This window comes from Struthio camelus, chromosome W (genome assembly GCF_040807025.1).
Source record: "Struthio camelus isolate bStrCam1 chromosome W, bStrCam1.hap1, whole genome shotgun sequence".
Classification (NCBI taxonomy): Eukaryota; Metazoa; Chordata; class Aves; order Struthioniformes; family Struthionidae; genus Struthio; species Struthio camelus.
The window spans coordinates 52110615-52127995 of NC_090981.1; the positions used below are offsets into that span (position 1 = coordinate 52110615).

At 35.2% G+C, this 17381-nt stretch overlaps 1 protein-coding gene across 2 annotated transcripts in view; it reads left to right on the forward strand.

The window, feature by feature from the left end:
• LOC104146894 (potassium/sodium hyperpolarization-activated cyclic nucleotide-gated channel 1) overlaps positions 1-17381 on the forward strand; it is a 218465-nt gene that overhangs the window by 117395 nt on the left and 83689 nt on the right. For both annotated transcript variants that reach the window (XM_068925895.1, XM_068925897.1), the window contains one exon: positions 16048-16266. In XM_068925895.1, the coding sequence (XP_068781996.1) occupies positions 16048-16266 (219 nt within the window). The remainder of the gene's footprint in view (positions 1-16047; positions 16267-17381) is intronic.

Here is a 17381-nt window from a genome sequence, read left to right on the forward strand (position 1 = left end):
ACGTATCATTGTACACATACAATATACATTATATATACATGATACAATATGCTGTATGTTATAGGCATTACATATTATACAAATAATTTATATTTGATTATAGGTGCATTATACAATATACATTATAGACAGCATTGTATATATATACAATATCATTATACAATATTCTTCATGAGTAAAGTTTGAAGAACATCTTCTAGATAGTCTTTGTACAGATATCTACATGTTACCTAAATAAGCAAGCTGTGAACAGTTTCTTGGATCAGTTTCTTGCAAACTTTAAACATCAAATGCCTCTTTCAAATATATTTTGCTTTTTTTCTACGCGAAAGAAGTTTATATCAGTTTCATTTTCCGCATGGGCAATACTATTGATAACATAATGAAAAAAACCCACTGTGATGGAGACCATCTCCAGTTCGTATACCACTTATCATAATTTGCAATGCTTTTTTCTCATGCAGGAGGAGCAATCTTGGCATTAAAAATCGGTATAAAATAGTTAATGTATTTTATCTAGCTATGAAAAAAAAAATATATTCCCTAGATTTTCCAGAAAATATTAGTGAAATTTTCTTAGTTGTTTCTTTCTCTTTGTTTTGCATGGCTGTAATTTATTACAAAAATTCATGACAATCTCATGTGAGCAGAATTGGAGTGGACAGGGATGTACACTTTCAGGTCTAGTTCATTAACACAATTTTACCTAAATTATACACTAGTACCAGTAATACAGTGCTGAGAGAGAATTACTTTGAAACAATCTTTTTGATAATCACCAAACTTAAATATTCTTTGGCACTTGAATGAATCAAGAAAATAGTTCCCATATTCTGCATAGATGACTCACCTTTTCCGCTCCATCTCATGCCTCATTTTAGTCCATCCAAGATGCCTTAATATGTAATAGAATGTGAGAATGTACATTTCTGTATTGCATTTCCATAAAATATTCTGATCCTTTTTCAATATTTTAATCAAAAATTTATGAGTGTGGTTCCTGTATTTTGCTGTTTTGTATTTGGGAGGGGAAAAAGTTAACTTGCATTTGAGGGTGGCCTAGCACTAAGGTCTAATATTAGTGCATATGATCCAAACAGAATTATCTGGATTGGTAGAAGCAGGAGATTGTATGACACTGTGTTATATGACACTTTCTCCTCAGTAGTGATATTTTCATACAGTCTACTCAGATTGCTAATTCAGTTTTAGGAAGGGTAATTGAGTAGTGGTCAGAAATAAAGGCATAGCAACAGCTGTATGTCAGTCTTTGCCATAATCCCTAATTTCCCTATCCATATCCTAATAATAAAAAACTATTTAATTTATCTCTTAGATACAACTAGAAATGGTATGCCCAGTCTAAACTCAGTTAAAACGGCAAACAGTATTATTGCTAAAACAAAATAGATGGAAGGATATTTGTGGCCTTTTTCTATTTATTTTGAATGCTTTTTTTTTTGCAGATGTTCAGAAATAAAGTTTATGGTGCATGATATAAACCTTTAGTTGAAATAAAATATGAATTTAATTCAAATTTACGTGAAGAGAAAATGCTGGCGCTCACCTTGAAAAAGTACAGTCATGGACAACGGACAGGAATGCTCAGTTTTCAATAGGCCAGATTTAGTTCTAGAATTTTAGTACCAGTTCAAACATCTCTCTATAAGCTCTCATGACCAGTGCCATTCACCTAAGGCTGTCTGACCCTTACCCTCATCTCTGTATATTAAATGGAGATGCAACACAGAACATATCAAAAGAAGTGCTTTTAGTTTCCTGTTATTCTCTAACATGGTTTTACGGTTGCAACAGTGCCTTTCTACTGCTATATATCCCCTCATTTCTGACTAAAGGAGTATAAAACTTAATCTAAAAGAAATGAATTAATTTCTGAATTGCATAAATTTGCAGGAGTGAGCTTAGGCTTTTGCAATCAGTATCTTTACAAACCAGCTGTTTATGGAGAGGATACCATACAAATGCTGACAGGAAGTACAGGTTGGAAATGCCACATGTCCTCAGAAATAATAGTATAACTTCAGTGCTCCTAGCTGAATGTATCTTGCAGATCAATGAGATATATTAACTCTAAACCAGCTTAGTTGAATTGTGAAGGCAAAATACAAAAAATATTTTATTTTACCCCAAAAAGAATTTGAGGAAGGAGAAAGAAATTATGAGGCATGTTTAAGAGAAATGTAACACCTGAAGCCCAAATGTCTTTTCTAAAACTATGAGACAATGTACTCACCCATCTCAAGATGATTTGAGGAAATAAAAGGTTGGCATGTGTGCAAATATATAAAAGCTAAAGGAGTTCTAGAGCTTAACAAAGGTTCTTGGTTTTCCTGCTTTGATTTTAAAATCTTTCAGACCTCAAGACAAAAAAACTTCATTTAAAAGATTCAGTGACAGTACTAACACTGAATGTGAATGAACAATTACATATGTGTGATATCAATGAAAAACTCGCCCAAACACAATATAACCTGTGTTTATAATCAGTAATGACTATCAGTTTTATTGTAAAAGACAGTGGAAAAACATGACCTGTTGTTATTTTGAAGAATGAATGCGCCTTTGATATACTTCCCTACATATAGTGCTTTTGTTCCTTTTCGTAGACTTGTTTTAAAGTTTAAGTCTGAAAAATGCATTTATATATATTTGTATATATATATGTATATATGTATATATATATATATAAAGATTTGTGTTCTTTGCAGTTTGGGAGTGCTGGCTGGCGTTTGTATTGCTAAGGAAGACTGGCCTCTTATCTGCAGGAAATTCACAAAAAGGATGTATTGAAACTCAGAAATAGTTGTTTTTGCAGCACTGCAATCACTAATTCCTAGCTTTAATTATAAAGAACAGAAACAAAACATTCTCTTAAAAATAAAAGAAAGGAATTTTTACTGCAAAATTTAGAAGTAGAAAATAGCCATATAAAGCGATTCTGTTCAACACCATTTTAAACCTAATTTCAATGAAATGAGAACGTCAATCTTAATAACTTTTTGGTGGGAATTATCTCATCTAACCTATTCTGTTTGAAAGTCAGCTAAAAGTTACCTGTATTTATATGCTTAGAGCATGCAAAAATGGTTATGCAATAAAAGTGATTGCTGTTTATCGCTCTTCAAACCTGATGCCATACATAATGCTTTTCCAGAGAGAGATGTGGTTAGCCAGATTATTAACATAATCAAACATTGACATGGTATTAGTTTCAAGTCAAACTGAACTGAATTTCTCTGAAGCGAATGATTTGATTACTTTGTTTCAGTGGATTAACTAAAAGTAAAACAGACTTCATTTGATTATAACTAAGCATATAATAGATACACAGCAGATGATTATTCGATTTTTCCAAGCAATGTTGTCATTTACCAGGTGCCCAGTAAATAAAAAGCTTCCAGTTAAGAAAGGTTTCCAAACATCTGCAAGTCAGATAACACAATCTTATGGTAATTATACACTATTATCACTAGAATATGAGTCCTTTAAGATGTTGCCAATTCAACATCCTTCTCAACCTTTTTTTAGGCAAAGCAAATGACATGTCTTCAAGATCTGAATATTCAAATATGTGGCATGAATCCAATAACTCTTCCTCTCGTTTTGTGCTCTCTATAACTTTATCCATATAATTGAATAATTATAAAGTTCATATTCTGAGCATTCTTGTGTTCTCATTAGATAGCTTTCTGTGTCTCAATTGCTCCTTCATGTGGTTTATTATACCATCTCAATTTATTACGTATTAAAGCCACAGTGCTGGAACTGAATTCACGTAGACAAATCCCCAGCACCCCTTACAGAGTCCCACTGGCTTCCCTGAGCCTTTGCATTGGCAATCTCATATCCCAGTCCAAATGTGAGATTCAATTGCAAGAGCAAACCTTAGATTGTAAGATAAAACCATAGCTTCAGAGAAGAGTCTGTCCTTAGGAATTTTGCTTTCATCACTGGGTAAGAGCAAGGAAGAGACTGGAAAATATGGCTGTCCATGAACTCACAAGAAGGGGAGCTTTAGGAAGCTAATGGAGGTGGCTTTAGCTGAATAGGATCCTGCTGCAGTTGATGGAGAGAAAAAAAATATCTGCTGGAGGTGATAAAGAGCACCTGCATTAAGCTTCTACACTGATTCACCGTCTGCAGGAGTTTAATTTTTTTGCTGACTGTGTTGGGAGCCCAGGGTCACTAGCCAACTGACTTAGGTGCCCAAGTCAGATAATGCAAGATTTTATTATGCCTTCCTCCGTGACTATCCGTTCTGTCAAACAAAACACAGGACAAGTTAGACCACTGGTTGCTGCAGCTACATGTATGTAAATAACATTAAATGCAAAGCACTGTTACTAATCCTCTCCATCCTCCATTGCTTATGGACCACTATGTTCTTCCTTTCCTCTCACCTTCAAAAATCAATCATACAGCTCCTGTGACTGACCTCCCCCAGTGCTTGTCCTGAGGGCTAGGTCATCTGCTTCAGTGTTACCTGTTTAAGTTAGAGCACTTTCATCTTTGGTATCTAGACTTAGAAACCTGAATTTCTTTAAACTACTCAGCAGGTGGATGTTACAGTTGCTCTGCAGGACAGTTTTGTAGATCTTCCTGTGATCAAAGGAGTACAGTTTAAATTTGTAAATGTAGAGAGATACTTTCTTACTTGTTATGTTACAGCTGTGAAGGTATTCCCTATTGCTTTCAAAGCATTTCTCTACAGTTAAATCGCATTACCACTGTTCTGTGAATGCTATCTCATAAATACTTATATAAATTATAAGTATTAATAAATTATATAAATTATAAGCAAGATTATAAAATCTTGCTGGAAGTAGATAATTTAGAAGTAGGAATGAATGTATTTGAAATGCTGTTTCTCTGATCAGCAACAAGGAACATATTCATTTGAAAACTATATATGATAGTGAAGAAAGTTGTAACCCACATGATAACTCTTCAGTTAAAAATAAAGCATCCTCTAGTGAAACAGTTCTATACAAAAGGTGGATATGAGATTATAATTAGAATTATGCATCAGTGGTTTTAGAGCAGCTTACTCTCAGATGGAGAATGCAAGAGGTTTGGAGAGAAGAGACAGGAAGGAGAGGAGGAAGAAGAGAAGAATACACAGAAGACAAAACAAAACAATACAAAACCTCTTTTGTCTTTGCATCCCAGGACCCAGGAAGCGTACCCAACTCCCAAGAGAGAGATTCCAAAATGCTAGTGGAAATTTGTTTGCTGTACAGTTCATACAGCACAGCACTATGCCAAGATGCTAAAGCGAGTCCTGAAAGCAGTATAAATACTTCTGTAAGGCTGCACTCAAGTTAATGAGCCCTGCTAAAGATTCAGCTGTTGTGAATTCATTCACATAAGAATGCAAGATTGACAGAATGGCCATATGGAGTCAGATCTATGGTCTGTCTGGCCCAAGCTCCCATTTTCAAGAGTGGCAAAGAGCAGATTCCTAGGTAAGATTATATCAAAACAAGCACAGAGTGATGTTTCCTTAACATATACTACAAGCTTCCAGAAATTTTCGGTTCAGGGACTTCTGAAGTCAGAACTGGTATCTTTGTGTTTAGCAGCCATTAATATGTATTTCTTCCTTTAATTTGTCTAATTACTTTTTTTTCCATAGAAATTTTATTTTTAGGCCAGAATTCTGCACATAGTTTCATAGTGTTGTGACTCTGCTATACTACTCTGCTTTTGAAGCTAGCCTTGTTGACTGTAGTTTGGAGTCCTTTGCATTGCACACTACACTAAGAGTGCCTAAGAGTGATAGAGTGAGCACAGGCTACTGATTATACAGTAGCATGACAGTTAGACCCTTTCATTCCTTTCAGAAGTTTGAAAATTTTATGATTTTTCATGTCTACTGGTTCTTCAAATGAGGCAAAAGGCAGCTTTTGAGGTATAAAGAGAGGAAGAGGAAGAGGAACTTACTCAGACATTGGAAAGGAGAGAAGGAAAAGGAAACAAAGTTTCCTCCAGAAGTAATTTAATTAGCTATATAGTTTTGAATATTCGAATGCAAAAGGTTATAACACTTTTTGCTTGTCACTGATGTTTTATTTGTTTTTGTTTCAAGTGTAGCTTTTACAAAAAGACAGTAATTCAGTACCAAAAGTTTGATCATGAGTTAGAGCATTCAACTTGCCCTCCAACCCCCATCTCTCAGCTTGGAAGAGAGTGCTCTAACTGCCCAGCAATAGGCATTTAGTTATGATTGCACTGGTATGAAGCTACCCACTTTACAGAAAAGAACTATTGTGGCAGGGAAAGTAAAGAAGAGCGAGCATCACATTTGGCCTAATTTGTAGGGCACTCATGTATTCCAGTTCCTGAACCCCAGACTGTTTCTCAGAGGTAGCCTTGGGTAATGTACAGAATCTATTTTTAGAGCAGAAGCTGGACCCTAGAAACCCCCAACGTCTCAGATGAGTGCTACAGGGTCATGCTCGCTCTGGTGCTCTGTCAATTCTTTCAAGGACAGCCGAAGAGCTTTAACACGGATAAGGAATGTGTTCCTCTCCTTCCAATTCAGAGTTTCAATAGTTGGTAGCCTGAAAGTTAGGACATTCTTCTATGATTTAGGTTAAACCTCCTCTGGTAGAGGAGGGAACTGAATTTTTAATAATTCCCCAATCTTTTTTTTTTAAATGAATAGCAATTATTTTGGGGTGGGGTTTAAGCTACTAAATCATTTTGTCTTTTTATTCATTATTATCTTGAAAGTCTTCCAAACACTGGAAGTACCTGCAATTTTAGGACATGTGAATGTAAGAACAGCTCATAGTGAAACTCAGTTGAGTTCTCAGTGAAAGAACAGCCTCTGACCTAGATCCAGCCTGGTTACTTTGACACCGTGATTTATTCTTTTTGTAGAGCCAAAATAGGATTTCAACTGTAAAACTCCTTTGCTTCATGCTGTCACTTCCTAATAAAATAATTCACAGTTTTATCTAGGACTATTTGATGAAGGACTGCAGTTTACCAAAAAGCAGTCTGGCCTCTTGAGGGCTCAGGTATTTAGTGAATTAATTTTCATGAAGAACTATGCACTAACTAGGGATAGCCTAAACTCTCAAAGGCATCTGATTCGGAAATAAATTGAAAAACTGACAAGAAAAGTGTTGCCTTTAATACCAGCTAACTGGAGAAAAACTCTTAAGATCTTAAAAACAGCACTGAATCTGTGCCTTAAAAACTATGTTACTTAAAGGGAAAACAGAATATAATAAAAATTATTTCTTTAGATTAAAGAGAAAATTGTTTGAATTTGCCTATGTGATACAGAACATCAACTTGCCTTGGAAAGAATCTATTTTTTAAAGCATAATGTAGTAAACTGGAACTCCCTGAATCCTAGTCGCAACTCTTATGTTGATTCTCGGTGTGAAAGTAGCACTGATTCACCTCAATTCATTTTTAAGCCTATTAAAGCATATTCAGACCCTGCATAGACACATTTGGTTTTATGAGTAGATTATATTAGTCCATTTTAATCTACTGTAATCTACAATTAAATATATATTTTTTAATTTCTAAGGACATGTTCCTAAAAATACTTACAAAAAAGATTACTTTGCCTGAATATATGTGTATATAGAACATGGATGAAAGTGCTTCTAGGGGAGTCAGATAGCAGGCTTTGAATATTATGAGAAGTTCTTAGTGAGATAGCATTGTGATATTATAATTTTATGTCTATCTGTGTTTATCTGTCTATCTACCTTTCAAATGGTGTATCAACAGTTTTCCTGACCTTTTGCTAATAATGGACTTCCCTGCAACTTCTTAAGTTAGTAGTTTTCTTCATTGCTTTTACATAGCTTTAAAATCATTCCGATTCACAGAGAATGGCAATAGCACTCAGAACGCTAAATGTGCACTCCCAAAAACATTTTATTTTCAATTGTTATTTTATTATTTGGGATCAGACAGTTCATATATTTTGCTGTCTAGTGTGAGTTGTCAATGGAATACAGAGATGCAATTTCTTCTGCTGAGTTCCCTTTTCTAAACTGGTTGCAAATATCATCTATGACAATGGAAATTCTACTTTATACTTCTTACTAAAGCAGCATACTGTGGAGTCACGAGTCAGGTTTATGTCACTGCACTCCTTCAGCTGTCTCCCAGAACTGTGCTATATTAAGCTCGCTTTATCATCTGCCTATTCTTGACTATCAGATAACTACTGTTGAAAATTCAAAGCTTTTCTCGGTGGTTGCATTGTAAAAGAATTTCATAAATGGCTGGATTCCGTGCTCAAGGTTTGTTAAGTAAACATATCCATCTCCTTTCGCCAACTGAAAAGAGCAGAAAAAAAGATATGGTATCTTTAATGCACTCAGAAATTGTAAATCTCTTGAACAGTGTTATTTCATATGATTTCAGTTTCTCATCTAAAAGATTTCTTGCAGGATTTACATATTCTCTCATTAGATGCACCATTGTTTTGTAATACTTTTTAAAGGAAAAGAAAAAAGAGTCATCTCTGGGATGCAGCTCGTGTTTGCAAAGCAAAACTGTGTTTAATGAAAACTTGGAGATGTACTTATTTTTTGTTATCACTTATAATAAAACCTTTTGAGATCTTTTGGGAAAGTTTCTGGTTCTTGCTTTCTATATTATCACGTTCATCGACAATGTGTATCTTTTTCACTCAGTCTCTTGTTTAAAGCAATGACTAAGCTTATTTCAGGATCAAAAAATAGCGTGATATAAACTTAATCAAACTTTGAATGAGAGGAAGCCAAATGCTAAATGTCTTCATCAGGTTATTACATTATTTGATAAATTTTGAAAAACAGATCTTGAAGAAGAAAGTGCAGCATAGGATGCTGTTATAATATCTTCAGTTTCAATTATAAGAATTTGAAAAAAACTTTTTTTTAATATTATGTAAAAATTAATGAACTTAATTGGAAGGGAGGAGGGGTGCTCTACAGTGATAGTAATGGCTACTAAAAAGTATCCCATCTACTATGTAGTTTGAAAATGGATGTATAAAAAGGTTACAACTACTGGGCAAGGCCTACAGCATTTCAATGTTCAAATTGCAGAAGCAGTTAGCATTCTAAGTGCTTAAAGAAACTGAAATACAACCCTTATTTTAAAAATAGCCAAACTGCTTCACTGCATTCTGATCTCACGTTTTGTGCAGAAGGGTATGAGAGAGAGGTAGAGGTACATTTTAGGAGCTTCCTTTGCTAGTATTTGTGTCTCACTTTGTTACTGACTCATAGACATAGGGGCTATATTAATACTAGTAAATTAAACATGCCTAAGTCTCTTTACTGTCATGGAGGCCGCTTGAATCCATAGCCTGCTTCCATACAATTGAACTTGTTTAGGTACCAAGACAAGATGGCCTCAAGTGAACTGCTAAATAGGAATCATCCATGACCTAACGCGCCTAAGCTGAGAGTGCTAACTGTCATGCTGGGCCCGGGAATTGTTTTGGAGAGTATTAATAGATCTAGCACAAAACCACAACTGTCTGAAAAGTTACAAGAACAGACAAACAAGTTCTAGCACAGGAGAATGTTTCCTGCCACTATTAATTTTGCTGTTAAATTTTCACATGGGAAAAAGAAATAGTCTTGTGCTTTTAACCATTTTATTTTCAACTTTACAAAAGCTTTGTTACAGAGCCTTTAAAAACTCTTATTAAAATAATATTTTTGTAATAGAATATTATTTTAAATAGGATTCATGCATCAAGAATTTTCTTCTGTAGTCTTCTGTGTTCGGTTAGGAAAAGAAGGTGTCCAGATAAAAGGGTGAATCAGAGAGAGCTGATTCATGGAGAAAAAAATAGAAAAAGTGTTTTTCCCATAAGGTTTAATTTATTATTTTGAGACTTTGTAGGAATTTCTGATTGTATCTCTGATTATATCTGTGAAAACAGAGCAGTATTGGGCAATGTACAGGGAAGCCTCCCCTGTAAGCCTGTGAGCATATGCATGTCTTCTCATAGGAGCAGTCTTTTTGAATGTAATTGGCCTGTTCAAATGAACATGGTAACTGATATATATGCGCAAGACCAGGCTGTATGCATAAGCCAAATGTTTGCACTTCTGTTGCTATTTATGAATTACCGCACTGCTTCCACAAAGAAAATTATTATTTCTTGCTACAAAAAAGTGATCACAGGTAGATATTCTTGCTGCTTGTTTTTAACAGGGGAATGAATGCATTGGGGGATAAACATTCAATTTCTTCTGTATCAAGAAAAATAATCAAAAGAGCAACAAAGATCTGTTATGATACTGTGTTTTTGTTTGAAGGCTGGTGCCAAAAACATAGCACCAAAACATGAATGAGCTGTAATGACAGTAAAGTCGTGTAACAACTCTCAAAAAAGGATATATATAGTATTTAGTCATTGCTTCTTCAGTCAAACCTCTTTTTTTTGTGAAATGTAATGCCAAACACTTTTTAAATTTTTTCTCCTCATACTGGTCTTGAAAGTATATGCTGAGTCATTTGCACCATCTGTTATCTATGCAAGTATTAGCAGAGAGAAATGTTGAGAAGGTTCTGAAGACATCTGTTTATTCCGTGGAGTTTAACAATCCAGATTTTTTTCCTTAAATCCCATGTACATGCACAGTTCCTAAAATACATGCTTCTTCCTGGAACTTCTTAAGATTTTTAGAATAACAGAGAATTTTTAGTCTCCCAAGTCTGATTTTGCCTTGCCTTTGTCTACGTTTTAGAAGACAACACGAGATTCTAAGTAGTAGTAGCTGTGATAAGGAATATAGGTTTGGCATGGTAGTAGATTCACTGATTCACCATTGCATAAATTTTGAAACAATAAAAACTGCAAAACTTCTCCATTGGCTGACTTGATTATTCATTGTGATATTCAAACAACTTCTTTGAAAGTTGAAATATATAGGTAATATTTTGGTGTCATTTGTTGTCTGAGATTACAGTGTCTTTCTGAGGTACTGTATAAAACCAGAGGCAGTAAATTATGTAACTGATTGATGAACAACTATGTAAGCTGTATATCCGTATCAAAATATATATATGAGTGAATGTTGAAAAGATAGGTTTTGTATAAGGGCCAGATTCTAATCTGATGTTAGCATTATATATGTATGTACATGGACATAACTAATGGACATAACTGCTATTCTGAAAAACAGGAGAGCAGAATCAGTTTTTGTAGACATGTAGACGGCAAACCAGAATGTGAGAATCTTTTGAGGTCAAAACTTTTATGGAAAGTTAAATGTAACGGTTGGGAAGATTTGTCCAGTGAAGTTAGTTGATGCAGGATTTGATAAGAAACACAGTTTCTTGCCCATATCAACTCCCCAGTAGGTTTGGTATTACTTGACCAACACCATGCCAGGGGCCTTTCCTGCGGTACACCGAGTTAGAGCTTCAAAATGCTCTCTGATACTTTCAATTTTACTAGCGTAGACATAGACTCTCTATATCCTGCCAAGATTAGCAGCTGTCTTCCCTTCTTCAGATCTCACTCACTTGCATGAGGACCCAAAGGCTACAGTGGACTTCTCTGGACGTGTACCATTGATAACAAGGAAAGCTCTTTAGGGTAGGGAATGGCTGCTGCAAGTCTGCAAAGGAGAGTCAGAATTCTGGGTCCAGGATCATTTCATTTAATTCCTAAGTCAGTCTTTGCTCCACAATTGTAAAGCATGCCCCTATAAACTGAGCAGAGTGTCTGCGACACATGCAGCTACTGTGATGTGAAAGGAAAAAGGAACCTGGTCAAAATTTGGAAACCACTACCGTTCCTGTAATAGCTTCCCTGTTACAAGATTTTTAAATCAACTTATATCTCAGTGCAAGGGTATGACTGAGGGAAGATAAGCTGTGCCTGAGGGAATTACTGCAGAGTGGGAGTAGAATTGATTTGTCTGACGACGACAAAAATCTCCTAGTAATAACCTCCATAGATTACAGTAACGTAGAAACACTTTCATATTGCAGCTGAGAAAAATAATTTACCTTTTCTTTTTGCCCCTTAAAAGGTCCCATTTGGCCTTTTTGTGATTTATTTCTTATGACCTGAAAAGTTAATGTTACAAAAAGGTATTTGTAACGGGTTTATGTGAAATTATGAGGTAAAAGATAACGTCGTCCAATCAGGGAAGAGGCTTGGAAACAGGCCCTTAAAAATCAAGAGTGCCCTGTGATGAATGTATTTGTTTGGATAACTGCTAAATTAATGCATATACTTACAAAACTAATTGCAAATGATCGGTGATTGCTGTTTCTACAAATGTGAGGATTTCTTAATGTCATCAAGCTAGATTATATAATCAATTCTTGGATAAACAGCTTTAGTATTTCTCACAATTATGGTCTTTAATAGTTTTTCCAAATTAATGTCATTTCATTTAGAACATTTAAAACTGATTACTGCTAATCTGGAACCAGTGATCAGCCTGTTGTCAACCAAGAAATTAAATGCTCCATTTTACAGAATGGTTGGGATTTTTTTTCATCTCATAGATTGTTTTTAATCTATACATTAGAAACAAAACATGACCATTTAGGGAGATACTTAATATACAATATATTTACATAATAAATATTACAATTATGTTAAAGAAAAGCTGAACATGTAAACACAGCAGTCTCTATTTCATAAGATGGGTTCCAGGTAATAAAAGGATATTATCTGTGAATGTGTTATGTAGAAATCACCTTATAAGGCAAGTGCAAAAATGCTTCATAATGAAAAAATCTCTGTATGCTAGTAACAGAGAAACGGTAACACCTCACTTTCATATAGCAAAGAACAGCACATTGGAGTCCAGTTGTGGAAAATTCCAACCTGTCACATTGAACAATTTTAAACTTGCTCTTGCCAAACCCTTAGGTTATACAACACAAACTGAAAAATACTGAAATAATTGTTATTCTTATTTTGTATTGTAAAATAGGTAGTAGCATACATGATTTATAGAATTTGACATTAGAAAGAATATTCTTTTTAAGTTATTTCTGTACTTTTATCAGCAAAAAAACAAGTAAATACTGAAATTTGTACCTTTCACACCAGTGTTCATTCACATCACATTTTAAAAAATCCCCTTAGAAACTAAAAAGACCAATGTTTGAGACTAACTCCACAAGAACCGATTGATTTGGGGGGGAAAAAAGAAATCAAAAAACATTGACAAATATTTTCAGCAACAAGATCCCCAGGCAGATCCAAGCAGAATTTAAATGATTTGTCAGTCCTTTTCACCAGGTCTTTTTCTTCTCCTGCTAAGCCCTTTCTACCCATCTGAGGACCAGCTCCTCAGGACCATCTCCTCTCAGATATCTGAAATGTGATTAGCCTGTACGGAGATAATAGCTAATGCTGACTATGTAACGAAATGGCTATTTGAGATGGCCCTAATGTGCAATCTGGATTCAGCTGTAATTCATGACTCTTGAGTTGTGGGATCCTACTTTGGATTATATATATATATATATAGATCGGTGTATGGTTGGATACACATCCATTTGTTTGGTCGTACAACTTTAGTTGTTTTTCTTCTGTCATTGCAGTTCCCTTATTCACTCATGCCACTACTTTTCAAGTAATATTTCATTTATTTTTCACTCACCTGATATATTTGTAGTAGAAATACTCACTGCCATTTTCTTATTCTCTCTTAAAGACGACAGTATTTTACTTAATATTGTAACTCATAAATTTGGAAAGGATCTCAGTCAAGAAATAAAATGAACCAGCTTTTGTATTAAATCAAAGACTTTGATGTAAAGGTTTAATTTCATTAAAAGAACTTTATTTGAGATTTATCATACACAGATATGATGGAAAAAATTAATAGACAAGATCAAGATCAGCTTAATTTTTTAAAATATTTTTAATATAGTAATGCTAAGAAGCACAGTTTAGGAGCAAGATCCACTGTATGGAGCTGTGCAAGAACTAAGTCATGATCTTCCAACCTCTTGAATGCTGTGGCTTTAATAACACCACTTGTAGCCTCCAAGTAGCGCAATCTTTTTTTTTTCCAGCAAGTATTTTGCCCAATTTAGTGTACATGAAGCTGCAACAGTCAGCTGCAATGAATTTGGTATAGTTCTGTAACAATTCCCATATTAATTACTTTCATCCAAATGAGACTGATACAAGCTGGAAGGAAATCCCTTCAAAATACACTATACCTCGATCATTATAAAGGTAATTTTCTTAGGAGAATGGGGATCTGGACTAAAATACCTGCCCTGACCAAGAAAGAGAGGAGGTTTCTTGTACTCCATCTGGGTATCTGAATCCCAAACTGGAGATTTTAAAGGGAAGCATCTCCAGTTCTTTCATTTTCTGAGTGTTTTTTACAGCTCCAGACCAAAAGGAAATTTATTTCGTCATTACCCAATGAAACCCATACCACTCTCAACAGTTATAGTTTAATCTAAGATAATTCTTTTTGTTGGTAGAGACACTGAAAAACTATCCTTTAGCAGTATTTACAACATAAGTTTCCTTTGTAAGGACAGAAGCAATTCACAAATCTGAAAAGCTTATAAACTTAGAAAATGAAACAAATGTAAACAGAGGAGTCACTGATTTGTAAATTGTTATATCAGTGAATAAATATTAATTTTGTCATCTGCATTCCAAGAATTGTTAGCTTATTCCCTGCTACCAGTTATTTTAGCTGATAGGGGTCTAGAAAAAGCATAGATGAAAAGAACAAGAGTAATTAATATCCCTGGCATTTAAGATGGCAAGAGAGAAAGCCTGAAGCTGTTTCAGAAGTGAAAAAAATATGAGCAAAGCTTTTATGGGTAGAACAGAGATACAAGTACTGATATTTTAAATGCACGTTTTATATATAAATGCGATTTGGAGATTTGTTTATGTATACAGGATTGTTACTTTTTTGTCCTGTATATTGTACGCTATAGTAGGTAACTGTTCAATCTTATTAATGCTATCCTTCTTCACTTCTTCATTTCTGAAATTGTTCTCAGTTGTCTGTGATAAATACTATGTTTTCTCATGTACACAGTGTGCCTCCAAGCACAATTTATTTTCCTGGGCAATGGGTTGATAAACAGCTATAAAACTGTTCCCATTTCATTCCTTTGGCAAAGGAAAATAGAAAAAGAAAATCTAACAAGCACTCCCACGGCTTTTTGGAATGTGTTAAAATACCTGCTTTCCTCTGGGAACAGCCCCTTTTACTGACTCTGTGTAAAGCTAAAGGAGGATGTTGACAGCATCTTTGCAGTTTTAAAAGCCTGTGAATGGGCTGCAGGGTCCTTCTGATCTCCTAGAAAGAATCCAAAAGGGGTGGCTAAATATCAAGATTGCAGGACCTAGGAATTTACCTGTTCTTTTGAGATGTGTTTCACAAACCGTGGCTATGAACATGGGTTGAACAAGAAGAACACATAGAGTTCTTTTGAATTGAGGTATTTCTGGTATAGACAAAGTATTACAAGAAGAACAGGATAAACCGGACAAACAACAGATAACATTACAGCAATTAACAACAAGTGTAGATTCAAGGAGGGTTTTTTATCTGCTTAGGAAGTAAAGCAGCTGATAAGATGAAATGTGGTTGTATATTAAAATGGACAGCTCTTTGAAGAGAAAGAAATGGGGCCATAGGACTATGTTCATGCATATTAAAACAAAGTGCCACCTTCACACACTTGATAAGTCTGCATGCTCAGCTTTTTCTAATCCTTCCTGCTTTGGAGTGTAAAATAAAATTGACCTTTAACCTCCCTGTAATTAGGTTAACACCCAAGTTTAAGAAAACAATCATGTATTAAAAATAGTCAATTTTATTTCTTGTCACTGTGCTAAGTACTATCTGACAGAATCTCTGATACTTTATCTAGTAATTAATTTAGAAGGAATATCTCTTCTCATGCACAGAGGATGCATTACCAGGCTGTTCCTTCAGAGCCTGTAATCTAAATGCCTACTGTATAGGTACAAAAGTATTTTTTCCTTCAGCTGCTTGCTGGCTCAGTCACTTGTCTCTTTTCTTGCAGAATGATTCCTGGGGAAAGCAGTACTCCTATGCGCTCTTCAAAGCCATGAGCCATATGCTCTGCATTGGTTATGGAGCCCGTGCCCCTGTCAGCATGTCCGATCTCTGGATAACCATGTTGAGTATGATTGTGGGGGCTACTTGTTATGCAATGTTTGTTGGTCACGCAACTGCCCTAATTCAATCTCTGGATTCTTCACGACGACAATATCAAGAGAAGGTAATTCATTTTAATGCAACTTTTTAAAGTTTTAAAATAGATTAATGAGATGTTTTAAATGTGGAAAAAGCTTTACAATTTTGCATGAAATAATCTAGAAGCATCTGAATCCTGCGGCAAATTTCACTGAACATGAAATAACTCAGAGAACACCATGGGCTAAATGTATTCCTACATGAACCTCGATTACTTAGGGAGCAGACAGTTCCGTGTGTCGCATGCACTGAATGAAATTTTGAATGTGAAATTTGCTTTAAGTTCTGTAAAACATGATGTAAAAACTCCATCTCCTGGTCCAGACTGTGCTTTACTCTGTAGGAACTTGAACTAGGTAGCTTGAATGAGGAACTTGAAATAGGTACCGTGGGTTTGTCTGTAGAGGTTACTGTCATTCCTTTGGACTGCAATATAGGAATAAACTTGAACTTGTCATAAGAATGGCCTTTAAATGAGGACCAGGCCCAATCAATTAGTGTTGCCTGGAACTACCTTAGAGAAGTGCTTAAAAGAAGTCTTTATTTACCTTATCAGAAAAGTGTTTACGCTATTATCCATGATGTGCTAGGTTCTCTGCAAGGACTGAAGAACACTAGCCTAAAAAGGAAAAGCAAAAGCAGCCAAAAGATAGAAAAGTAGAGACAGTTTAGGGGAAGAAAGAAATAGAGAGTTCTTTAAGAAAGAGAAAGAAAATTTGAGTTTGTTAGATTCCTTGTAGGCATGAGTGGAAATGAAAAGACATAAATGGGTACAGGGTGGGAACTTTCTGGAAGGAGCACAAAGATGCACGAATTAACATTGTCAATTCTCTGAACAAAGGCAGTGGCAAGTGTGGATGAATTTATGAAACCAGGTGCTGATGGTCAGAATGGTGGTATGAGGAAGAAGGGATGAGGATGGAACTCAGCAAAGGACAATAAGGATGTGCAGAGTTACTGAGGTGCTTAAAAGAAGCCAAAACTGGATGTTATAGTAAATGGGGAACTGGAGAGGACATGCCAGGAGAGAGGTCAGCTGAGCAAACTAGTCAAATCAGAGAGTTCAAAGGAGAGTTCAAATCAGCAAGTAAGAAACATGGCCTGAGCAACAGTATTTGGCATGCATCAAAAAGGGAATCC